The sequence below is a fragment of the Cetorhinus maximus genome, chromosome 23 (genome assembly GCF_964194155.1).
Source record: "Cetorhinus maximus chromosome 23, sCetMax3.hap1.1, whole genome shotgun sequence".
Taxonomy (NCBI): domain Eukaryota; kingdom Metazoa; phylum Chordata; class Chondrichthyes; order Lamniformes; family Cetorhinidae; genus Cetorhinus; species Cetorhinus maximus.
Window position 1 is genome coordinate 42870921 of NC_135901.1, and position 27063 is coordinate 42897983.

The following is a 27063-nucleotide window of genomic DNA, read 5'->3' on the forward strand; positions in this document are numbered from 1 at the left end:
TTTGTGTGTCTTACATGTGTTTGTGTGTGTGTTTGTATTTGTGTGTGTTTGCATTTGTGTTTACGTTTGTATTTGTGTATGTTTGTATTTGTGTGTTTATGTTGTATTTGTGTGTGTTTGTATTTGTGTGTTTGCATTTGTATTTGTGTGTGCGTTTGTGTTTGTATTTTATGTGTTTGCGTTTGTACTTGTGCGTTTGCGTTTGTATTTGTGTGTGTGTTTGCATTTGTGTGTGTGTTTGCATTTGTATTTGTGTGTGTGTTTGCGTTCGTATTTGTGTGTGTGTGTTTGCGTTTGTATTTGTGTGTGTGTGTTTGCGTTTGTATTTGTGTGTGTTTGCGTGTGTTTGTTTGTCGGGGTTTAAGAAGGGGTACAGCTTGTAATAGAGTTAAAAGTTAGCAGTTCATGTTGCTTTTGCCACTGGTTAAAGACGATTTGTTTAATAAACAGTTATTTACTTGTTAAGTTTACAAACCTGGTGCTTGTATTCTGTTAACCTAAATTAAACAGTTAGGTAGAATTGGGGCAATCTGGTGGTCTAATAAAACTTTTCACATTTGTCTTGGCTCGGGGAGCAGTGGGGCTGGATATTACAGTGCACCATTCCCAGTGAGTTGTAACAAGTTTATTAACATCAGCAGAAACAGACCCCAATGAACATGGTTCAGTCCTGGATGTGATCAACAACAAAATCCAATCACTATAGTTACTTGTGAACTCGCTGGTGTCTCAGCAGATTGGGTGAAGTAGAGAATTCCTTCCCACACATTGAGCAGGTGAACGGTCTCTCCCCAGTGTGAGTTCTGTGGTGTGTCAGCAGGTTGGATGACTGACTGAATCTCTTCCCACACACAGAGCAGGTGAATGGCCTCTCCCCAGTGTGAACTCGTTGGTGTGCGCGCAGGTTGGATGACTGAGTGAATCCCTTCCCACACACGGAGCAGGTGAATGGCCTCTCCCCAGTGTGAATTCGCTGGTGTGCAGTGAGTTGAGATGATTGTCTGAACCCAGTCCCACAGTGAGAGCACCTGAACGGTCTCTCGTCAGTGTGAATACGTTGATGGAACATCAGTTCCCTGGAACTTTTGTAGCACTTCCTGCAGTCTGGGCATTTAAAAGGTCTCTCATTAGTGTGAACTCGCTGGTGTGTCAACAGGTTGGATGCATCAGTGAATCGCTTCCCACACTCAGAGCAGATGAACAGTCTCTCCCCATTATGAATTCTCTGGTGTGTCTGCAGGTGGGATAACTGAGTAAATCCTTTCCCACACTCAGGGCAGATGAATGGTTTCTCCTGAGTGTGAATTTGCTGGTGTCACAGCAGGTGGGATGAATTTATGAATCCCTTCCCACACTCGGAGCAGGTGAACGGCCTCTCCCAAGTGTGACCGCGCCGATGAATTGCCAGGTCCAATGGGGATCTGAATCCCTTCCCACAGTCCCCACATTTCCACGGTTTCTCCCTGTTGTGACTGCATTTATGTTTTGACAGGTCAGATGATCGGCTGAAGTCTCGTCCACACACAAAACACGTGTATGGTTTCTCCCCACTGTAAACGGTGCTTTTTCCTTCCATGTTCAAAATCCTTCCAATAACCTGTTGATTTAAAACAGTAAAAAGGAATGAGAGAGAACCCACAAAAACACAAAGGCAGGTTGTGAAATTGAGCTGAATGAATCTGGGAATTTGTGTGGCCGGCACGAGGAAAAAGTGACCATGAAAACTGCTGGATTGTCATAAAAACCCAACTGGTTCACTAATGTCCTTCAGGGGAGGGAACCTGCCACCCCGTCGAGCCGACTCCACCATTCAATACAATCGTGGCTGATCTTGGGCTTCAACTCCACTTTCCCGCCCACTCCCCATATCCCTTGACTCCCTGAGAGACCAAAAATCTCTCCATCCCAGTCTGAAATATATTCAGTGATGGAGCATCTGCAACCCACATAGAATTCTATGTGATAGAGAGAGGAAGATAGACAAGGGGAGTGGGAGAGGCCGAGAGAGAAGGGAATGGGAGAGGCAGAGAAAGAAGGGGAGTGGGAGAGGCAGAGAGAGAAGGGGAGTGGGAGAGGCAGAGAGAGAAGGGGAGTGGGAGAGGCAGAGAGAGAAGGGGAGTGGGAGAGGCAGAGAGAGAAGGAGAGTGGGAGAGGCAGAGACAGCAGGGCAGTGGGAGAGGCAGAGAGAGAAGGGGCAGTGGGAGAGGCAGAGAGAGAAGGGCAGTGGGAGAGGCAGAGACAGCAGGGCACTGGGAGAGGCAGAGAGAGAAGGGCAGTGGGAGAGGCAGAGAGAGAAGGGGCACTGGGAGAGGCAGAGACAGCAGGGCACTGGGAGAGGCAGAGAGAGAAGGGGAGTGGTAGAGGTAGAGAAGAAAGGGCAGTGGTAGAGGCAGGGGGTGAGGAGAGGGTTTTGATAAACTGACAACTAAACCAGAACTTTCACAAAACCTCCCAAATCCTCAACCTCCACCACCTGGAAGGCCCAGGGTAGCAGGTGAATGTGAACACCATCACCTCCAAGCCACACACCCTCCTGACTTGTCTGACATCCGGTACCGGATGAACAGAAATTTCCTCCATTTAAATATCGGGTAGACTGAAGCCATTGTCTTCAGTCCCCACTACAAACTCCACTCCCTAGCCACGGACTCCATCCCTCTCCCTGACAACTGTCTGAGACTGAACCAGACTGTTCACAACCATGGTGAAATATTTCACCCCAAGATGAGCTTCCAACCACATATCCACATCATCATCAAGACCGCCTATTTCCACCTCAGTAACATCGCCCGACTCCACCCCAGTCTCAGCTCATCTGCTGCTGAAACTCTCATCTACTCCTTTATTACCTCTAGACTTAACTATCCTAACACACTCCTGGCCGGCCTCCCACATTCACCCTCCCTGTAATCTTGAGGCCATCCAAAACTCTGCTGCCCGTGTGCTTACTCGCACCAAGTCTTGTTCACCCATCACCCCTATGCTCACCGACCTACAAAGGCTCTGGGATAAGAAGCAACATTTTTAATTTCTCATCCATATTTTCAAATCCCTCCAGGGTCTCACCCTCCCTATCTCTGTAATCCAGCCTCACAACCCTCAGAGGTATCTCAGCTCCTCTAATTCCAGCCTCCTGAGAATTCCTGATTTTAATCGTTGTACCATTGGTGACCGTTCTTTCATTTGCCTAGGCCACAAGCTCTGGAATTTCCTCCTTAAACCTCTCCACCTCTCTTTCCTCTTTTAAGATACCCCTTAAAACCGACCTCTTTGATCAAGCTTTTGGTTACCTGACCTCATATCTCCTTATGTGACTCAGTGGCAAATGTTGCTTTGCAATATTTCTGTGAAATGCCTTGGAACATTGTGTTTCTCTAGCACTTTCAATGTAAGACAAATTATTATTGTTGATTTGGAGATATATCCCTGTTCCTTCATCATCGCCGGGTGAATAACCTGTAACTCCTTACCTAACAGCATTTTACTAATAAAGTTCGTTTAGAGAAACTGGTGTTGTTCTCCTTGGAGCAAAGTAGATTGAGAGGAGATTCGATAGGGGTGTACAAGTTTATGATTGGCTTAGATAACGTAGTTAAATAAAAGCTGTTCACAGTATCTGATTGTAAAATGATTACATGACACAGACTTAAGATTTGGGGCAAGATGTACAGGGGCCATGTGAGGAGAAAATTTTCCACAGCGAGTGGTAATGACCTGGAACTCAATGCTTACAGTCAGAGGCCGATAATATCACATTCCGATGAATTGAGTGATTCTGTTAGATCTTAATGTGATGTTTGGTTTGAGTTTCCCAAATGCAAATCCTTCCCATTTAATGTCCTGTAAAAAGGAGTTTGCAAAACAATCCATCAGTGTCAGTCCAGGATATAAACTGCGAAGAGACAAACATTACTCCTGGTTTGGGTTTGCTGTGAGTAAATCTTCCCCTTCGAACCCCCTGCAAGAGGAGTTTCCAAAATCCATCGCTGTCAGTCCAGGATAGAAATTCACTATATTCTCTCCTCCTGCTACCTGGACCAGGATGACCGCGCATGCGCCCTGCTACACATTGCCCCCTATAAAGATGGCGGCCGTTAATCTGGGCCTGGCGAAGGGAGAAATCCAGACTTTTTCGTTCCTGTAAACACAGGACCGGTACCTTGTTATTTGGGGTTTGCGGCCTGCACTGTGTCTTTATGAAGCATCCCTGTCCACTCCGCTGGCTGCATTCCTCCTCACACACCCACTAACTCTGTTAGTTTGCTCCACTCGACATTCTCTGACCCGCTCTGAGCAGCTTCAGTCACAGACCAGCACTGCGCGTGCTCACGAAGCTGGCCAAAACGCTCCGAGCGCGCGCTCACGCTCTGATGCGCATGTACAGGGAGCTGCAGTGAGGATAGGGCACATTCTGCTCCCATTTGAATGCTGGGTAGCCCCGTCGCCATTGAAAACCAAATTTTATGAACAGAAAATTGTGTTTTGTGACCCTATGACGATTGAATGATAGTGCCAAGATATAATATTATTAAGTAAATTGATATGACAAATGAAATGCACCCGCCCTCTGCCATAGTTCTGTCCTGGATGTAAATAACAACAGAATAACCCCTTACAGTTAGATGTGAATTCACTGTAGTCGCAGCAGGCGATGTGAACAAGTGATTTTTCTTCCCATACATAGAACATTTAAACTTTGTCTTACCAGTAACATCCGAACAAGGAGCAATTCGGCCCCTCGAGCCTGCTCCACCATTTAATAAGACCATGTCTGATAGTAACCTCAGATCTGAATCCAATATCCTATCACCCCTTTGCTTATGATGAATCTATCCACCTCTGCCTTAAAAATATTCAAAGACACTGCTTCCACCACCTTTTCAGGAAGAGAGTTCCAAAGACTATGAGAGAAAACAACTCGCCTCATCTCTGTTTAAATAGGTGACATCTTATTTTTAAACAGTCAGAGAATGACTAGATTTCTGCACAGGGCCAGTGGAAAGTACAGTTAACATGATTGGCAAGCAGTGAGGAAGTGAAGTGCAATTCAAGAGCACCTTGTTTGTGCATTTTCCAGATTAAAACTTCAATTGAATTTATTGTTCTCCATCATAAGCATATTCAAGATGGAAATCCATTAATATTTGGACACTCAGGGAATCAATGGATTGGGTGGGGGGAGAGGAAGTAGAGTGGAGGTCGAAGATCATTCAATGTTGGAGCAGGCTCAATGGAACGGACTGTCTACCCCTGCTCTTATTTCTTGTGTTCTTTTGAACAACACTATGAATCATTTCCATTCAAGCACAGCCGATTCAGCACCCACCCTTTCACCTCCTCCCTTCCAACATTCCAGGTGACAAAGTGATTTCCTTGTACTCCTTGGTATCTAGTGATGTGTATTCACTGCTCACGATGTGATCTCCTCTACGTTGAGGAGACTAAATCCCGATTGAGTGACAGCTCTATGGATCATCACCATTCGGTCTGCAGTCATGATCCTGAGCTTCAAGCTATTTACCAGTTTAATTCTCCACCAACTCCCTCTCTGACCTCTCTGTCCTCGGACTCCTGCACTGTTCCAATGAATATCAATGGAAGCTGGAGGAACAGCAGCTCATCTTTGATTAGACACTTTACAACCTTCCAGGCTCAACATTCATTTCAACAATTTCAGATAATAACATGTAAAGTAAAGGTGATAATCAGTGCACTAGGGAAATGAGTGTGAATCCCCCCTGGACAGAGGGGAACTGACCATCCATCTCAAGCTCTAATTCCCAAACAGAAAACGCTGCCAAGAATCAGCAAGTCAGGCTGAGTCTGTGGCCGCTCTCACCATTTGAATCCGTCACAATGCCCGGCTGATTCATGGCAGCTCCGGACCAATAGAAAGAACCGGAGGACCGAGCGGGAGCGGCTGGTCCTCCAACCAATCGGAGTGAATGAGGGGCGGGGCCGGGCTGGGGGTGAAGCATGCGCAGTGTGAGTAATGGCGATGGAGAGATGGACCTTTCTCTGAGCATCAATCGGTGAGTGGGTGAATGGTGGGGCGGAGGGAGCGATGGGTCCGTCGGATGGGCGGGAGGCTTCGCAAATATGTTGTATAAGCAGCAAACCCCGGGAATGATGCCGGGGAGACCGTCACCTGTTTGTATCGAGCGAGGCCGCAGCTTTTTCCCAGTTACCGACGCGGGCGAGATGGCCGCCATCTTTTTTGGAGGCAATGTACAAGAGGGCGCATGCGCGGTCGCCATCTTTGTTGGGGGCAATGTTTTTGCAATATTTTCAATGACAATGGGAACAACTTGTCCATCAAACTGATTCACGCTTTGAGTTGCAATGTCTTACTGATGAGGCAGAACAACGACATATGTCCAAGTCAGTGACAATAATTTACTATGTGCCTCTAACATAATAAAACTTCACAAGGTATTTCACAGAAATGTTACAAAGTAACGTTTGACACTGAGTCACATAAGGAGATATTAGGGCAGGTGACCAAAAGCTTGGTCAAAGAGGTCGGTTTTAAGGGGTATCTTAAAGGGTAGAAAGTGAGGTGGAGAAGTTTAAGGAAGAAATTCCAGAACTTGAGGCCGAGGCAAATGAAAGAACGGTCACCAATGGTGGAGCGATTAAAATCAGGTATGATAAGAGGCTGGAATTAGATAAGTGTCGAGATCTGAAAGGGATGTGTGGCTGGAGGGGGTTACAGAGATAGGGATGATCACAACCATGGAGGAAAACAAGAGTGAGAATTTGAAAATGAAGGTGCTTCTAAAACAGGGATCTTTGTAGGTCAGTGAGCACAGAGGTGAACAAGACTTGGTGCAAGTAAGCACATGGGCAGCAGAGTTTTGGATGACTGAAGATTACAGGGAAATTGAATGTAGGAGGCTGGCCGGTCGGGAGTGCATTAGGATAGTAAAGTCTAGAGGTAACAAAGAAATGGATGAGAGTTTCAGCAGCAGATGAGCCGATACTGTGGTGGAGTCAGGAGATGTTACTGAAGTGGAAATAGGCGGTCTTGGTGATGATGTGGATATGTAGTTGGAAGCTCATCTTGGGGTGAAATATTTCACCATGGTTGTGAACAGTCTGGTTCAGCCTCAGACAGTTGTCAGGGAGAGGAATGGAGTCGGTGACTAGGGAGTGGAGTTTGTAGTGGGGACTGAAGTCAATGGCTTTAGTCTTCCTAATATTTAAATTCAGGAAATTTCTGTTCATCCAGTACTGGATGTCAGACAAGTCAGGAGGGTGTGTGACTTGGGAGGGGAACTTGGAGGTGATGGTCTGCACATATACCTGCTACCCTGGTCCTTCTGGGTGGTGGAGGTTGAAGGTTTGGGAGATTCTGTCAATGCTCTGGTTGTGTAGCAGATGTTTGAAATCTTTCTCTTTCCACCCTGCCTCCATCTTTCTCTCTCTCTCTGTATCTCTCACTCTCTCCTTTTTTTTTATTCGTTTGGGAGGGAGCGATGGATCCTGCAGCTGTAAGGATGTGGGCTTCACTGGCTGGGCCAGCATTTCTTGCCCATCCCCAGTTGCTGATGAGCTACCTTCTTGAACCGCTGCAGTCCATGTGGTGTAGGTACACCCACAGTGCTATTAGGAAGGGAGTTCCAGGATTTTGACCAAGTGACAGTGAAGGAATGGTGATATATTTCCAAGTCAGGATGGTGATTGAATTGGAGGGGAATTTCCAGGTGGTGGTGTCCCCATCTATCTGCTGCCCTTGTCCTTCTAGATGGTAGTGGTCGTGGGTGTGAAAGTTGTTGTCTAAGGAGCCTCATTGAATTCCTGCAGTGCATCTAGTGGATGGTACACATTCTGCTACTGTGCGAAGGTGGTAGAGGGAGTGAATGTTTGTGGACATGGTGCCAATCAAGCAGGCTGCTTTGTCCGGAATGGTGTCAAGCTTCTTGAGTGTTGTGGGAATTGCACTCATTCAGGCAAGTGGAGAATATTCCAACACACTCCTGACCTGTGCCTTGTAGATGGTGGACAGGCTTTGGGGAGTTAGGAGGTGAGTTGCTCATCACACGATTCCTAGCCTCTGATCTGCTCTTGTAGCCACAGTATTTATATGGCTAGTCCAGTTCAGTTTCTGGTCAATGGTAACCCCCAGGATGTTGATAGTCGGGGATTCAGTGATGGTAATGCCATTGAATGTCAAGGGGTGATGGTTGGATTCTCTCGCGTTGGAGATGCTCATTGCCTGACACTTGTGTGGTGCAAATGTAACTTGCCACTTGTCAGCCCAAGCCTGGCTATTGCCCAGGTCTTGCTGCATTTGGACATGGGCTGCTTCAGTATCTGAGGAGTTACGAATGGTGCTGAACATTGTGCAATCATCAGCTAACATCCCCACTTCTGACCTTATGATGGAAGGAAGGTCATTGATGAAACGGCTGTTATTATAAGAAAACATGCGATCTTGTGAGTATATAAAGAGTATAATTTTCAAAGCTAAATAAATCCTGAAAAGATAACTAGTTCTGATCTCTATATGAGAATCCAAAGTTTAAACTTTCCTTGTTACGGATATAAGAATTCTACAGTCAGTAAGAATATCCATCAAATATGAAAGTAATATTTCCTTAACCTCCAGAATGTGAGATTCACTCCATTCAGAACAGTTCTGAACCTGATGAATCCCCCTGACAAATCTAAAGACTCAAGTTTGGGTTGAGATAATTATCATGAATTTTGAGGTTGTATAGTTAATGGTAGAAGATGCCCATTTGATCACTAACAGACCACCTCTAATTAGTATTCTATATTTGGTGAAAGGACCACCTATTATAGTGAGGGTGTCCGTTCAATTTCTAGGAAATGTTATTTTGAATTAATTCCTGAAAACTGGACATCCTGTAAAAGTCTTGTTGGTTAATGTTGCTGAGTCAAGGTATTGAGATAATGAAAATTGGGGCTGAGTATTTCATTTATCTGTTTTGGGGTTTTAGTTATCAGAGCCAGTATTGTAGCTTGTCTGTTAGTGTCATAGCAAGAACCATGGAATCCCATTTTTTTAGGTGTGTGTATTTCTCATCAGTAAACTCACCTTTGTTGTGAGGGGACTTAACCTCGCTACTTTTGCGAGCAAGTTTTGACCCCTGTTAAATTATGTTTCACTGTGAATTTACCCAAAGTAACCTTTAACAAAAGATTCCTGTATTAATTCCATATTATTTGACCATTATTTCCTCAAGCCCTTCCCTGAAGGACATTAGTGAACCAGTTGGGTTTTTATGACAATCCAGCAGTTTTCATGGTCACTTTTTCCTCGTGCCGGCCCCACAAATTCCCAGATTCAATCAGCTCAATTTCACAACCTGCCTTTGTGTTTTTGTGGGTTCTCTCTCACTCCCTTTTTCTGTTTTAAATCAATTTCACAGGGGATTAGAAGGGGAGGATTTACAGTGGGGAAACTGAAACCAAACATCACATCAGGATCTGACGGAGTCACCCAATTTATTGTAACCAGAATATCATCGAATTTTGAACATGAAAGGAAAAAGCACCGTTCACAGTGGGGAGAAACTGTACACATGCTCTGTGTGTGGATGAGGCTTCAGCCGATCATCTGGCCCTTCGAGACACAAGCAGAGTCACACTGGGGAGAAACCATGGAAATGTGGAGAATGTGGGATGGGATTCCATTACCCGTGTGAGCTGGAAGCTCATCAGCACAGTCACACTGGGGAGAGGCCGTTCATCTGCTCCGAGCGTGGGAAGGGATTTACTGATTCAACCCACCTGCTGATACACCAGCGAGTTCCCACTGTTGCAAGACCTTTTAAATGCCCAGACTGCGGGAAGGGCTTTAAAAGTTCTGGGAACCTGATTCGTCATCAACATATTCACACTGACGAGAGACCGTTCAAGTGCTCTCACTGTGGGACTGGGTTCAAATCATCATCTGAACTCACTGTACACCAGCGCAGTCACACTGGGGAGAGGCCGTTCACCTGCTCTGAGTGTGGAAAGAGATTTACTCAATCATCCAATCTGCTGAGACATGAGCGAGTTCACACTGGGGAGAGACCATTCACCTGCTCCCAGTGTGGGAAGGGATTCACTCAGTCATCTGCGCTGCTGAGACACCAGCGAGTTCACAAGTAACTACAGTGATTGGATTTTGTTGTTAATCACATCCAGGACTGGGCCATGTTCATTGGGATCTGTTTCTGCTGATGTTAATAAATACCAGTCCAGTTATAGGGGTTCATATTATGGATCAAAGTCAAATGAATCAGCTTTATGCTCAACACAGTTTGTCGAATCTTTGTATTATCTCCAAAACAAGTTAGTTCCATTTGAAGGGCTCTCCCTCTCCCCTTTCTCCTCCACCCTCATCTCCAACAGCAAGCGTGAGGAGCTCATGGAGCTTCTTTGTCACTAAGATTGAGACAATCCGATCAGCTGGCTCTGCTGCTTCCCTCCCTTCCACTAACCCACCTGGAAAAACTGTCTCTAAAGTTCCCCCTTGTCTGAGCCCTGAACCCAAATCTTCCTTTAGTTTCTCTCCCATCCCCCCTGATGTCCTCTCAGCGCTCATCTTGTCCATGAGACCCACCTCCTGCTCCATCGACCCTATTCCCAATAAACTGCTGATCATCCAACTTCCCCAAGTTCACTGAGATTTTAAACAGTTCATTCTCCCAGGTACTGTCCCTCTCTCCTTCAAATCTGTCATTATCACCCCCCACCACCAAAAAACAAACCTTTGACCCCCACGGTCCTTGCAAACTACTGCCCCACCTCCAACCTCCCTCTCCTCTCCACAGTGTTTGAACACGCTGTCACCTCCCAAATACTGGGACTCTCAGTGTGAACAGGGTCGGATGTGTTTGGAGACAGGATTTCCCAGTTCTCCACCCTGGGATTCTCAGTGTGAACAGGGTGGGATGTGTTTGGAGACAGGATGTCCCAGTTCTCCACCCTGGGATTCTCAGTGTGAACAGGGTGGGATGCGTTTGGAGACAGGATGTCCCAGTTCTCCACCCTGGGATTCTCAGTGTGAACAGGGTGAAATGTGTTTGGAGACAGGATGTCCCAGTTCTCCACCCTGGGATTCTCAGTGTGAACAGGGTGGGATGTGTTTGGAGACAGGATGTCCCAGTTCTCCACCCTGGGATTCTCAGTGTGAACAGGGTGGGATGTGTTTGGAGACAGGATGTCCCAGTTCTCCACCCTGGGATTCTCAGTGTGAACAGGGTGGGATGTGTTTGGAGACAGGATGTCCCAGTTCTCCACCCTGGGATTCCCAGTGTGAACAGGGTGGGATGTGTTTGGAGACAGGATGTCCCAGTTCTCCACCCTGGGATTCTCAGTGTGAACAGGGTGGGATGTGTTTGGAGACAGGATGTCCCAGTTCTCCACCCTGGGATTCTCAGTGTGAACAGGGTGGGATGTGTTTGGAGATGGGATGTCCCAGTCCTGCTGCTGTACTCATTGTCTGGTGTATATTTTATTTTACTGTAACTTACAAAATGTTCATATTCGGCTGTGTTGAATTCAATCTGACATCTACCGGCCCCATTTACTAACCTGTGTGTTCACACTGAATCACTCTCAGTCCTCTTCACAATTCCCCACACTCCCTATTTTCCTTCACCTTTGGTGTAGTTGAATGGAATATATCAACCTGGTATCACTGTCCATTCTCGTGAATGGAAAGTGTAGTGGAGGCTCTTAACTTGATAGCTTCTGGAGATATTTGTATCTTTGTTTATGAACTGTTTTGTGGATGCATTTGATAGTCTGGTCACTACTGCAGACCATTGCAGTGGGGGTAAAGTAAAGATATTTTGACAAAGACCCAGTTTGACCTTCTGATAAGATCGCCTGAAAGACTAAGAACTGCTTGTATCAGATAAAGTGTGTGCCATGATGTTGGCGTACTGGTGTGAGTGTGCAGATTTGTCATGTGTGAAATCATTAACATGTGGAAATGCATGTTGAACCTGCAGTAAAGAATGGGTCCCAAACATGCTCAGCTATTCGACAACAGAACAACGTAAAGTTCTGTTGAAGAGTCATACGGACTCGAAACATTAACTGTATTCCTCTCCGCAGATGCTGTCAGACCTGCTGAGTTTTTCCAGGTATTTTTGTTTTTGTTTTGGATTTCCAGCATCCGCAGTTTTTTGATTTTATATTAACGTAAAGTGATTACTGTGGGCAGCAGAGTGAGTCAACATTTCTAAATCATTAAGGTATTGACACATAGACTGTGGAGAAACTGACTTTAAAACAATCAAGATAGAACTAAACACACTGGCAATTGTCAGAAGGAGCAACATTAAAGCAAAGGGGATTTGGGTTGGGTTGGTTGGAGGCCAAGGAGAAATAATACTTAATAAGAATTATCCACAAGGTGGATGCAGGTGAAGGGAAAACTGGAGAATCTTTTAAGTCCATGCAGGATCTGTTGCTTTAATAATTTAGAATCAGGAGCACTGCTGCAAAAGGATAAGGAATATGATTGAAAGAGGTGATCTGTATGTGAGGAATGCCAATTCAAGTTGATGGCGATCAGATTATTCTGGTAACTTTATTGTGTTACCTACGATATATCAACAAGAAATGAGGAAAACAAGCTTGTAGCTTAGAAATAGCGAGATTAGTCAGAAATCAGTTGTGAAAACTCAGTCAGGATTTTTCCTCACTCAAGCTGGGGAGATCTGTAAGAAAATTGCTCTATAACGATGTCTAAAATCTTAAGATCTCGTTAATATTCAATATATTCCTTTTGAAGAAAATTCCGACATCAGTTTGCAGATTGAGAAACACAGGACAGGCCAAGCACACGTCTCCAGCACAGACATTCCTGAGAGAATCTCATGACCCACACGTAAACCAACCATCTGAGAACAGGTTAAAAACAAGCTCTCAAGAGGAAAACAATCACTTGGGACAGAAAAGAGATGTTTGATGTGATCCACACTGGGCAGCCTCCGTCAAACAGAAGGCGACTGGAGAAAAACTTCCCAACACTTCAGTTAAGAAGCAGAAGGGGCTGCTTCCCCAGCCATTGGCAACAGAGACCAACATTCTGCCTGTGTCACCCATTTGTTCATCCTCTGGGAGCGGTAAACTGCTCTTACCTTCCAGGAGTCATGCGCTCTTTCTATCTGTTTAGTTTCTGTATTATATTTCAACTTTCTACCTCAAGATCTGCTTAAGAATGACAACATCATAACCTCCCTTAGTGCATAATCTATGACTGCCAAACATTGGACAGTACAGAGAGAGATTTACTCTGTATCTAACTCCGTGCTGTACCTGCCCTGGGAGTGCTTTATAGGGACGGTGTAGCAGGAGCTTTACTCTGTATCTAACCCCGTGCTATACCTGTCCTGGGAGTGCTTTATAGGGACGGTGTAGAGGGAGATTTACTCTGTATCTAACCCTGTGCTGTACCTGTCCTGGGAGCGATTAATGGGGACAGTGTAGAGGGAGCTTTACTCTGTATCTAACCCCGTGCTCTACCAGTCCTGGGAGTGATTGATGGGGACAGTGTAGAGGGAGCTTTACTCTTATCTAACCCCGTGCTGTACCTGTCCTGGGAGTGTTTGAGGGGGACAGTGTTGAGGGAGCCTTACGCTTTTACTAACCCCACATTGTTTCTGCCCTCGGAGTGTTTGATGGGGACAGTGTAGATGGAGCTTTACTCTTTTACTAACCCCACATTGTTTCTGCCCTCGGAGTGTTTGATGGGGACAGTATAGATGGAGCTTTACTCTTTTACTAACCCCACATTGTTGCTGCCCTGGGGGTGTTTGATGCGGACAGTGTAGATTTTAGAGGGAGCTTTATCCTGTATCTAAACCATGCAAGATTTGACTGGAGAATGATTTAAGCAGACACTCGATGCTCAGGATGCCCCATTCTCCAGCACTGACTTGTTTCACCTCTTGGAGAATAATATTTAACCCAGAGATAAGAGAGGCCGGCAGTTTATCCCCCGCCCACAGCTCCAAGGTACAGTGAGTGACCTGAATATTGTTGTACTGTCTGCTCAATATTTCACCCCTGGGCCTGAGCCTTTCAGTAATGGTTTCACTTTGTTCTCCTCCAGTTACTGACTCACCGACTAGTGGAAATAGTTTTTCCTCATTTACCTGATGGGATTTTGAACCCCTCCCTCAGATCTCCAATGACCCTTTGTTCTCATGAAAAGTTCTCCAGTTTCTGGAATCTCTCCTGAGAATTAAAGCCTCTCTTCCCTGGATTCATCTCAGTGAATCTCCTCTGCACTCTCTCCATGGCCTCGACATCCTTCCTGGTGTAAAATCCCCATAACTTGACCTAATATTATATCTGCAGCCAAACCGATGATTTGTACAGGTTTACATGACCTTTGTCCTTTTGTACCCTACACCCTGAATTGTAAAAGCTAGGATCCCATGTGCTTCTTAAACACTTAATAACTCCCCCTCTCTCCCATTTTTAAAGGTCTGTGTCTCTGAATACCTTTTGAGTGTTTGAGATATTGACAAAAGATGGCTAAATATACATTGAGGGGAAATGTCTGATATAATGTGTATTATGCGATAGAGAAGTTCAGCCTGAGTTACAAACTCAAACAGGCTCTTCACTGCAGACAGGTCATCAGGGCAACACTGATAAGACATTCCATTGCCCAGAGTCGGCTCATTGGAAACTCGAATCAGATCAGGGAAAAGGACAGAGTTTCTCTGTTATTAACCACAATATAAACAGAAACCAGAGTGAGGAATGGAATAGATCAAATTATAATGTGTGATGTTTATACCTATAATTGTGAAACTATCAGAAATAACAGAATTAACAGTGGGCAGGGGAGTTTAGGGAGAATGAGAAAATTCCTGAAGAAAAGTAACTGCTGGGAACCAGGGAATGTCTCCTTGTAAATCACAGATTAGAGAAATTCCAGCTGTCTTTTCCTCACTTCCTGCCAAAACCCAGCAGAGAAGACAAAGAAGAGTCAGGGGCCAGAGCTGGATCACTACAGGGTATAAAAGTGAGGAGATACTGATGGAAGGGGGCAGCCAGGACTGGAGATACCATAACGTTAACCTCATGTAAGTGACTGTGGACATAAGGGACTTGCATGTTTACTCTGATTGATGGATCAAGAGAAGATACGATAGAGGACAGGGAATCTGATCAGTTTATATTTCTTATAAAGTTTTAAAGCAGACTCTCGAACTTTCTAATAAGGCAAGGTGTTTGGTCGAATCTTCCATCTCTTTACTGTTCTCTTACTCTGCACCATCTAAATCTTTCCCACTTTTTATCTTTAATAACTTATGAAATTCATCACCCCATGTTTTTGTTTAATTTCATCTGATATCTACCTGTCCCATTAGAATTATGGAATGCTGACATCACAGGAGGCCATTCAGCCCATGTGTCTTTGCCAGCTCTCTGCAAGAATAATTTACCCAGTGCCTTTTCCCCGTAATCCTGAAACCTTTCCCTCTTCAGATAATGATCCACCTCTGGTCTGAAAGTCCCGATTAGGTCAGTCTCTGTAACACTCTCAGACAGTGCATTCCAGATCCAAACCACTCACTGTGTAAAAAAACATTTCCTCATGTCACCATTGCTTCTTTTCCCAATTAAGTTGAACCTGTGCCCTTTTGTTCTCGATCCTTCCACAAATGGGAACAGTTTCTTCCTATTCACTCTGTTCAGACCCATCAACCTTCACTTCTCCAGGGACAACAGTCCCAACTTCTCCAATCTATCCATGTAAGTGCAGCTCCTCAAACCTGGAACTATTCTTGTGAATCTTATCTGGCGTCACATCCTTCCTAAAGTCTGGTGCCCAGAACTGGACACAATACTCCAGTTGATGCCAAAGTGTGTTTTTTTTAATGGGTTTAACATAATTTCCTTACTTTTGTATACCATGCCTCTATTTATAAAGCCCAGAATACAATATGTTTTCTGAGACAATTTCTCAACATGTCCTCACTGTATTTTGGTTCAGGACTCCACAATTTTAACACTACCCTGTAAATTGTGACAACATTCCTCCAATTAACAAATGGTGAACAGCAGGAATCTCTGTTGGACAGAGCAGTTTTTGGAGTGTGGAGGATTGTGGGAAATGTGACCACCATTAATCAGCAGCAAAGGGATGATGACACCATCACTGACTGGAAATTCCACAGAGACATTACCCCACTCAATGGATTTTTCTTCAAAGGTGCGATTTTTGAAACCTCTGACTCCAGTGTTTCTGATATTTTTCCAGCTGCAGTCCCTAGCAGGAGATTTCATCATTGAAAAGTGAAATTGTTTCCGAGGTGACCATTTCACAGGGTGAAACATAACGTCACCACACAAAGTGCAACGGTTCATGAAGGTCAAACATCATCTTCTCCACAGACAGCTGGGGATTGACAATATTTGCTGGTTTTCTTCGTGAAAGGGCAGGGAAATGGGACTGGCTCATTTGCGCTTACAGAGAGCCAGCACAGGCAGGATGGGTGAATGGCCTCCACCTGTATTATAAACAGTCAATGCATTGGAGTGAAGGAGTGGGATTGATCCACAGCCTGAGTTACATCTTTAAGGTCAGGAAGAGAGAGAATCTGGAGAGGAGAAAAGAATTAGTAGGAGACTGGACACTGAATCTGGAAAAAATTAGGAGAGGGGAAGGAGTGTGTGGGACAGGGATTTATAGATTTGGGAGAATGAAAGAGGAAACAATATTCCATAGGAACTAGAATTGTCTGTTCTGAATTTCTATCCTGTACTGACAGTGATGACTTTTGTAAACTGTGTTTACAGGGGATTAGAGGGAGAGGATTTTCAGATGGGAAACTCAAACCAAAAATCTCGACAAGATCTTTATAGAATCACTGAATTCATAAATGACCAGCCTTTGATTGTGGAAGGAGAAATGTTTGTCTGTTCTGCCTGTGGGGAGGTTTCACAATATAATTTGACTGGAAACTCACCAAGACACATACACCTGAGTCAGAACATTTGTCGGAGTCAAACCTGACATCACTTGTGCAAAAAGTCTGGTTTAGTCTCAGACAGTTGCCAAGGAGAGGAATGGAGTTGGTATCTAGGGAATGAAAACAATGGCTTCGGTCTTCCCAATGTTTACTTGGAGGAAATTTCTGTTCATCCACCATTGAATATCAGACAAACAGTCTGATAATTTAATAAAAGGGGAGAAGTGGAGACAGGTGGTGTTGAGGTAGAGCTGGGCACTGACAGTGTACACATGATAACTGACACTGTGTTTTCAGATGATGTCGTTGTGGGGAGCATGTTGATGAGAAATAAGAGGAGGCCAAGGCTGGATCCTTTGGGGACACCAGAGGTAACTGTGGGAGTGGGAAGGGAAGACATTCCAAGTGATTCATTGACGATGGTTAGATAGAGAAGAATGGAACCAGGAGAGAGCAGCACCACCCAGCTGGACAACAGTGGAGAGGTGTTGGAGCAGAATGGTGTGGTCAACCTTGTCAAAGGCTGCAGACACATCGAGAAGGGATAGTTTCCCTTTGTCCCAGTCACATTGGATGACATTAGTGGCAGGGGAGAAACCTGATTGGAGGGATTCAAACAGGGAGTTTTGGGAAAGATGGGCACAGATTTGGGAGGTGTGAACATGTTTGAGGAGTTTGGAGAGGAAAGGAAGGTTGGAGATGGGACAGCTATTTGCAAGGACAAGGCCAAAGGTTTGTTTACTGACGAGGGCTTGATGATGTCAGATTTGGAGGAGAGAGGGACAGTAACTGAAGAGAGAGAACCATTGACAATCTCAGCGAACATGGGGAAGTTGGGTGACCAGCAGTTTAATGGGAATAGGGTCAATGCAGCAGGAGGTGGGTCTCATGGACAAGATGAGCACTAAGGTGGCATGAGAGGAAATGGGAGCGAAACTAAAGAAAGGTGCGGGTTCAGGGTTCAGACAAGGGGGATCTTTAGAGACAGTTTGTTCCGGTGGGATAGTGGGAGGGGGGGAAGCAACAGAGGCAGCTGATCAGGTTGTCTCAATCTTAGTGACAAAGAAGCTCCATGAGCTCCTCACACTTGTTGTTGGAGGTGAGAATGGATGAGACAGTGGAGAGGGAGAGACCTACAGAAGGAACTAATTTGTATGTTTAACACAGAGCTGATTTATTTGACTTTATTTAGAATATTAACAGCTCTAACTGGGTTGGAGTTGATTAACATTAGTAGAAACAGACCCCAATCAACATGGTTCAGTCCAGGATGTGATTAACAGCAAAATCCATTCACTGTTGTCACTTGTGAATTCGCTGGTGTCTCAGCAGGTGGGGTAACTGAGTAAATCCCTTCTCGTACTCGGAGCAGGTGAACGGTCTCTCTCCAGTGTAAACTCGCTGGTGTGTCAACAGGTTGGGGTAACTGAGTGAATCCCTTCCCACACGCGGGGCAGGTGAACGGTCTCTCTCCGCTGTGAACTCGCTGGTGTACAGTGAGTTGAGATGACCACCTGAACCCAGTCTCGCAGTGAGAGCACCTGAACGGTCTCTCGTCACTGTGAACACGACGATGGGACATCAGTTCCCCGGAGCTTTTATAGCACTTCCCGCAGTCTGAGCATTTGAACGGTCTCTCCCCAGTGTGAAGTCGCTCATGTTTCAGCAAGTTGAATGGCTGAGTGAATCCCTTCCCACACATGGAGCAGGTGAATGGTTTCTCCCCAGTGTGAACTCGCTGGTGTGTCAGCAGGTCAGATGTCTGAGTGAATCCTTTCCCACACGTGGAGCAGGTGAATGGTCTCTCCCCAGTGTGACTGTGCCGATGAGTTTCCAGTTCAGACGGGTAATTGAATCCCTTACCACAGTCCCCGCATTTCCAAGGTTTCTCCCCATTCTCACTGCATTTATGTTTTGACAGGCCTGATGATTGGATGAAGCCTCGTCCACACACAGAACACGTGTACGGTTTCTCCCCACTGTGAACGGTGCTTTTTCCTTCCATGTTCAAAATCCAACAACATTCAGGTTACGATAAATTGGGCGACTCCGTCAGATCCTGATGTGATGTTTGGTTTCAGTTTCCCGACTGCAAATCCTCCCCTTCTAATATCCTGTGAAATTGATTTAAAACAGAAAAAATGGAGTGAGAGAGAACCCACAAAAACACAAAGACAGGTTGTGAAATTGAGCTGAATGAATCAGGTAATTTGTGGGGCCGGCACGAGGGAAAAGTGACTATGAAAACTGCTGGATTGTCATAAAAACCCAACTGGTTCACTAATGTCCTTCAGGGAAGGGAACCTGCCACCCAGTCTGGGCTTACACAAGACTCTGGTTTCAATAATAAAACAAGTGTTAGGGGCAGCAGGAGATCACATGGCCCTTCGAGCCTGCTCCGTCATTCAATACGATCGTGGCTGATCTTGGGCTTCATCTCCACTTTCCCCCCTACTCCCCATATTCCTCGACTCTCTGAGACACCAAAAATCTCCCCATCTCAGCCTGAAATATATTCAATGATGGAGCATCCACAACCCGCTGGACTGGAGAATTCTATGTGACAGAAGGAGAAAAGGAGAGAGAGAGAAAGTCAGAGAGAGGAGTGGGAGAGGCAGTGGGTGAGATGAGAGGGCTTTTCATAGACCTACAAATAAACCAGAACTTTGACAGAATCTCCCAAACCTTCAACCTCTACCCCTGAGAAGGACCAGGGTAGCAGGTGTATGTGAACACCATCACCTCCAAGTTCCCCTCCAAGTCACATACCGTCCTGACTTGTCTGACATCCAGTACTGGATGAACAGAAATTTCCTCCATTTAAATATTGGGAAGATTGAAGCCATTGTCTTCAGTCCCCACTACAAACTCCACTCCCTAGACACCGACAACATCCCTCTCCCCGACAACTGTCTGAGACTGAACCAGACTGTTCACAACCATGGTGAAATATTTCACCCCAAGATGAGCTTCCAACCACACATCCACATCATCACCAAGACCGCCTATTTCCACCTCAGTAACATCGCCTGACTCCACCCCTTATTTTAAAATTTCTGCATGGCTGCTCCCTGTTGCTGGAATCTCCTCCAGCATCACAACCCTCGGAGATATCTGCGCTCCTCTAATTTGGCATACTGAGTGTTCCTGATTTCTATTGTTCTACATTCGTGCCCATTCTGTCACTTTCCAAGGCTCCAAGCTCTGGAATTCACTCCCTAAACCTCTCCCATTCTCTACCTCATTTTCCTCCTTTAATTTACTCTGTAAAACCCACTTCTTTGACAAACGCTTGATCACCTGCCCAAATATCTCCTCATGTGGCTCAGTGTCAAACCTTGTTTTGTAACATTTCTGTGAAATGCCTTGAAACATTGTCTTACATTAAAAGTGCTTTATAAATACAAATTGTTGTTGTTGATTTGGACATATATCAGTGTTCCTTCATCATCACTGGGTGAATAACCTGGAACTCCTTACCTAACAGCATTGTGGGAGCACCTTCACCACACGGACTGCAGCGTTCAAGAAGGTCAAACATCATCTTCTCCACAGGCAACTGGGGATTGGCAATATTTGCTGGTATCTGTGGAGAGGGAAACAGAGTAAACATTGCAGAGTTCACAGAATGATTTACAGGGAGTAAAAATGCTGCAGAATTTGATGATCAATATAAGCTCAGAAGTGGAAGAGAAATGGACTATAGCGCAGGAAAAACAATTCCTGGCTATGAAAGATACTGTGGGAAAATAAAGCTGGGAACCAGCAGCACATGGTCAGGGGATGGGCAGCAGTAGAAACCTCATTGAGACACGGTCAGCAGAAGTAACAATAAAATACTAAACATATGAGAGACAGAGGAAGGTGGACAATGGCAGAGAGGTGATCAGGGAGGGCAGAGGTGAAACAGAGCAAAGGATGGACATGAATTCAGATCCTCAGTAAAGGAGCCACACCAGTCCCAGAGACTCGGTTCCTCTCACAGAAAACAGAGCACAGCACTAAAAGCTCTAAATTGTAGATGGATGGTGAAAAATACTCACCTCTGAAAGAATATCACCATTTTCAAATTTAAACTCTCCTGCTGGAGCCTGCAGCTGAAAAGATAGAAGAACCGGAGTCAGAGAAAAATCTCCCAGTTGAGGAAATACCCGGGGAGCGGGATAATGTGACAGTGTAATTGCTGATGTGTGATGATGTCACCGTGTAATTGTCGATGTGTGATGATGTCACAGTGTAACTGTCGATGTGTGATGATGTCACACACACGGACACAGAACATCTGGGTCTGTGCAAACCAGTGATCACCACACATTATGAAGGATGTGAGGGTCCTTGAGAGGGGGTAGAGGAGATTTATCAGAATGGGTCGAGGGATGAGGGATTTTAATTGTAAGATCAAATTCAAGAAACTGGGGTTGTTCTCCTTGGGGTAAAGGAGCTTGAGGGAAGATTTGATAGAGGTGTACAGGATTATGAACGGTAGTTAAATTAAAGCTGTTCCCATTAGCTGATTATGAAAGGATTAAGGGACAGAGATTTAAGATTTTAGGTAAGATCCACAATGTGAGGAAGAGATTTTTTACCCAGTAACTGAAAATGACCTCAATGCTTACATTCAAAGGCTGGTGCTATTCAGGTCCTGGTGAATCAAGAAACTTTCAGATTTTGACGGGATGTTTGGTTTCACTTTCTCATCTCCCTCAAGTATCCCTTGAGTTCCTCCTCTTCTAACATCCTGTAAATGGAATTCAAAAAATCCATCACGGTCAATCCAGGATTGAAATTCAGAAAGAACAAACGTTTCTCTTGGTTTAAGTTTGCTGTGTGTAAATCCTCCCCTTCAAATCCCCTGTGAAAGGAGTTTCCAAAATCCATCCCTGTCAGTCCGGGATAGAAATGCACAATTTTCTCTCCTCCTGCTACCTGGTCCAGGATGACCGCGCATGCGCACAGCTGCACATTGCCCCTATAAAGATGGCGGCCGTTACCCCGGGCCTGACGAAGGGGGAAATCCAGACTTTTTCGGCCCGTTATCTGCAAACACAAGACCGGTACCTTGTTATTTGGGGTCTGCGGCCTGCGTTGTGTCTTTATGAAGCCTTCCTGCCCACTCCGCTGGCTCCATTCCTCCTCACACACCCACTAACTCTGTTAGTTTGCTCCACTCGACAATCTCTCAACCGCTCCGAGCAGCTTCAGTCACAGACCAGCATTGCGCATGCTCATGGATCCGACCGCAATGCGCATGCCCCACCACTCAGAACTGCGCATGCGTATAGCGCTACTGTTGTGAAGATTGGGCATTTTCTACCCCGCAGCGAATGCTGGGTGGCCGCTCCTCCATTGAAAGATCACGTTGTCGAACTGAAACCTCTGTCCTGTAATCAGAATACGATGAGTGCCATAGGGGAAAGACATAAAATTATTTAATCAATGATACAGCGGCCAAATTGCTCCAGGGTCCACCGCAATTCTCGCCTGGATGCAGAACAAACCCCAACAGTTAGGTCTGAACTCAGTGTAGTCTCAGCAGAATGGGTGAGCTAGTAACATTTCCCCCGATACATGGAACATTTTAACCGTGTCTTGCCAACATCTCTGCTCTGATTGTGGATCAAATTTTTTGAACTTTTAAAGTTGGAGTGTTAACATGTGGGCAAACTGAATAAAGCCCTTTGCACATGTGAAGTATCTGAATGGTCTCCCACCAGCAAGACTGTGTTGCTGTGTCAGTAAATGGAATGAGAGTGAATCCCTTTCCAATTTTAACTGTGAACAATCTGTTTACAGTGTGAGTTTACCTGCATATTTTCTGCTCAGACATGGATCTCGAAATCGACTGGTAATGGGTTCCTTATTCTTAGCACTACATAAGAAAAAGGAGGAGGAGTAGGCCATTCGGCCCCTCAAGCCTACTCCACCATTTAATAAGATCATGGCTGACCTGATAGTAACCTGAAATCTGTATCCCACCTATCACTGATAACCTATCACCCCCTTGCTTCCCAAGGATATATCGACATCTGCCTTAAAAATATTCAAAGACTTTGCTTCCACAGCCTTTTAAGGAACAGAGTTCCAAAGTTTCACGACCCTCTGAGGGAAAAAAAATCGCCTCATCTCCATTTGAAATGGGTGACCCCTTGTTTTTAAACAGCGATTCCGAGTTCTAGATTATCTCACAAGAGGTAACATCCTCTCGAAATCCGCCCTGTCAAGTACCCCGAGGATCTTATATGTTTCACTGATCAGGTAAAGTAAAGCAAAAATACTGCAGATGCTGGTTATCTGAAATAAAAACAGAAAATGCTGGAATTCTCAGCAGATCTGGTAGTGACTGTGGAGAGAGAGACATGTTTTCATTTCAGGTCTGTAACCTTTCATCATAACTGCACTGCATCTGAAATGTTAATATTGCCTCTCAATCCAAAGATGCTGCCAGATGTAGTAAGGGAACTCAAGAAGGAAATGAAAATCTCCTCTGAGGAATGGAATCCAGAATCGACTGACCAGAGACAGTCAAGGCACCTTTCCCTTCTTTAAGACGCTGGAACAGTGACTCTAATGTTATCAGTGAAATTAACTGATTTGAGACATTGAAAGGATTCTCGTTACTGCACATCAGGAATTCAAACCTAATATCGGCTTCGGGACAATCAGAATACTTGGTATCAGACAAGACAATGAAAGGCTCGAAGGGAGATGGCACTGGTTGTAGGAGAGCTGGTTGCCGGTGACATGGATGTGTCTGCAGTGGGTGGGATCAGACTGTTTCCATGTATCTGGAATGAATGTCCCACCCTTTATTTTGGAAGAGTAAAACTGACAGAGCGTGATAGCTATCTGGGTAGCGGCAATCTGAACATTAGACTCACTGACACCCTGGTTTGGAAACCTTGTCAGGTTTGTGTTTAATGTCTGTGGCACAATTGGTCAGCGTGTTTGCCTGTTAACTGAAAAGTTGGTCATTCAAGACCACCCAGGGGGTGAAGGTTTTTACTGTTTTTCCCCCTCAGCACCAATCATTGCCACACAGTTCCAGGTTGTCATTGGGTACCTGGGCTGCAAGATATCCCCAAACGGTGGCAGGTCTTTTGTTGTCCAGTGAACTCCCACAAAAACAGCTTCTTTTTAAAATTACGTTTTCTGTCAAATACAATAAGAAAAGATTTGGACCCACTCTGTACCTTCATCTAACCCATCAGAAATTCATGAAATTACTGGAATCAAACGAACCCATAAATTATTCTCTCTTCCTCAGCTCCACCGTGAGTGAGACAGGGAAAAGCAGCAATATTCCGGCCCTGCACTCTCCAATCACCCGCTGCCAGCAGAAAGCAGCGACTGCAGCTTCAGTCAGCGGGTTACTGCCCATCCCTGGGACGCGAGATACTCCAATCCAGGCCAAACCTCCCAATACACCGAGCACAAGCTCAGGAAAACACAGGTAGAGTATATCCTGGTCACTAAACCTCTGAGCAACATTTACAGAATACCAGAGTGAGTGAGTCACAAATAAAAGTCACCAAACTTTCTAAACTTTTCACTGTAAAATTCCTTCATTTTATTGAAAAGCTGACTGTTGTGATTCTAAAAATCCATGGGATTTGTGTTACCGAGTGACTTGTTTTCCATTGTTTGTCCATCAGGTTTGGATTTCAATTTGTGTTGGATGTTGATGCGAATCTGATTTCAAAATGAGGACCCAAAGCAGGTAAATATTAAATCCAGGAGAAAATCCCGAGGAAAATCGATCACAGTGTTTGGAAGGAGGTGCAGCTAAGAAGTGGAAGATGTGAATGATGTTATTGATGATTGAGAGGAATGCATTGCAACTTTGCGGCATTTGTCGGCCGATTCTGTTCCACACTTTAAAATTCCGGTCAAGCTGAGGTATCCAGTAGAAAGCAGCAGGTTTAACCATGTATATTGGGATACAAAACAGTTTTTCATGTTCCTAGCTAGCTTAGTCGGCAAAGCATGAGAATGTTAATCTCTGGGTCATGGGTTCGAGACCCACGCTGGTGCTGTAATACTTTGAAAATCTGAATAAAAGTCGTACTGTCTGGGAACATTGACCCTTGCTCCAGCTGCTGAGTTTTTCTAGCATATGCTGCTTTTGTTTCAGATTTCCATCATTCACAGTAATTTGCTTTTCTCTTTTTAATTTGAAATCTTGCTGCTTAAATAAAACACCAACTGATCACTGCGGCTCCTGTGAAACTTACATGGCAGACATTCATCACTGAAAGCAACTGACAAACGTCAAATTCAAAACACTTTCATGTCGCATCCCTTTCTGCTTCTGTCTCGCCCCCAGCTCCCTCTGCCCTTCCAGCTCCCAGGTCAATTAGCTGCTTCATGTAGACACAGTCAATTCGTAGGAATGGGTAAAACTCGTGGGTAAAGAGACACCTGGAAATCATCTTCCTGATTCTCCCAGATACTGATTACAGGAATGTGCACAGTGCCGATTATCCACAGTCACTCTCCTCCCAGTTGTTCAGCTTTTTAATTGATTTTCACATTGGGTTTCAACGTGAACAAAGCAAAGCTGTGATAAGCTTACATTGTTCAGCAGATACATGACAGGCTGATGGTAACAGTGGTCTTTGGACGTGGTGAGCTCCAGTTAAGGATTGGCACCATTAATGTGTCGCTCAATTAGTCTCATGACAAATCTCATGCTGGAAATGACGAGATAACTCGCTGAATTTGTTCCTTGTTTAGGTTTCAAAAGAGCCGAATACAACATAAGAAAGTACATCTCGCTCGAGTGGGTTATAAAATGGCAGAATGACCCGTGCTGTTGCTATAAAATTATAGAAAGTTACAGCACAGAAAGAGGCCATTCGGCCGGGCGTGCTGGTTTCAAATAGCAGTAGTGATTGTTTGATCCATCAGGAGTGATATTTGTGCCGGTGCAGACAGTAGGCAGCAAAATTCGTACTTCTCCCACTCATATTTTGCCTCACACCAACATTTCCATAGTCAGTGCTTTGCAACTTTTCCTCTTCCTTCATCCCCTCACTCCACTTGAACCAAGTGTGATGTTTTCCAGCTCTGAGGCGAAACTAGAACTCTCACTTCTCTGATTCTGGTGGAGCTTTTAAACGTTTCCAATCAATGAAAAATCAACGCTCATTCCAACAAATTCAACAACTCGACATTCCCTGACCGGGAATCGAACCCCGGTCACGGTGGTGAAAGCGCCGGATCCTAACCACTAGACCACCAGGGAATCTGCACCAGCAGTTTTTAATCTGGCTTATCTGCGCTCCTTTTGCCTATTGTTTTTCAGTTCAAATCTCCTTCACCACAAAACTGCCTGTTTAGGTTCAAGATAAACGACTTCTTCAGCCAATGAAAACAACGGTTTCTGTGATCTGGAAGATGAAATTGACAGTGAGATGAAATAGTCCCACAAGCTGTTCATGTATAACTTTCAATTTCAAAAACCCTCCACTCTATTCACTGTTGGTCCAATGGAAGCGCCGATTCCCAGTCACTGGACATCAGGGAAACTAACAACAAGGCCTGACATTTGGATTATGAAGGCAACTTATGACATTTTCTTTTTCATTCCCGATCTCTATCACTAGAGACAACTTTCTCTGACCAATTGGTCTGTTTGGGTTGAACACAAGTGACTTCTACCCCAATCAGAAGAACCATTGTTTATGGCTGGAACATGAAATCGGTACTTTCCTCCTTTAAGACAGTTCTTAAAGCTTCCCCCTTTGACTGAGCTTTTAGACATCTGACCGAATATGTGTCTCGGTGTCACACTTTGATATATAATGCTCCTGGGGAACGTCTTATGAGTTTCATTAGGTTAAAGGCGCTTTATAAATATAAGCTGTTGTTATAGGATATATATATAGAAAGGTTCAGTCTTTTATCTTTTTACTTTTAAAATCTTGCTGCTTGAAATAAAAAAAAACATCAACTAATCACTGCGGCTCCTGTGAAACTTACAAGACTGTCATTCATCACTGAAAGCAACTGACACACATCAAATTCAAAACACTTTCATGTCGCATCTCATTCTGCTTCTGTCCCTGTCTCGCCTCCAGCTCCCTCGACCCGTCCAGCC

General features: G+C 44.8%; 2 protein-coding genes across 2 annotated transcripts in view; both read left to right on the plus strand.

Annotated features, from left to right (window-relative positions):
* Positions 1-10125, plus strand: part of LOC144698011 (uncharacterized) — a 360246-nt gene extending 350121 nt beyond the window's left edge. The window contains exon 11 of the mRNA XM_078569955.1: positions 9963-10125. Within this exon, the coding sequence (XP_078426081.1) occupies positions 9963-10125 (163 nt within the window). The remainder of the gene's footprint in view (positions 1-9962) is intronic.
* The window catches only part of LOC144698012 (uncharacterized), a 621009-nt gene that overhangs the window by 559231 nt on the left and 34715 nt on the right, over positions 1-27063 (plus strand). The window lies entirely within an intron of this gene.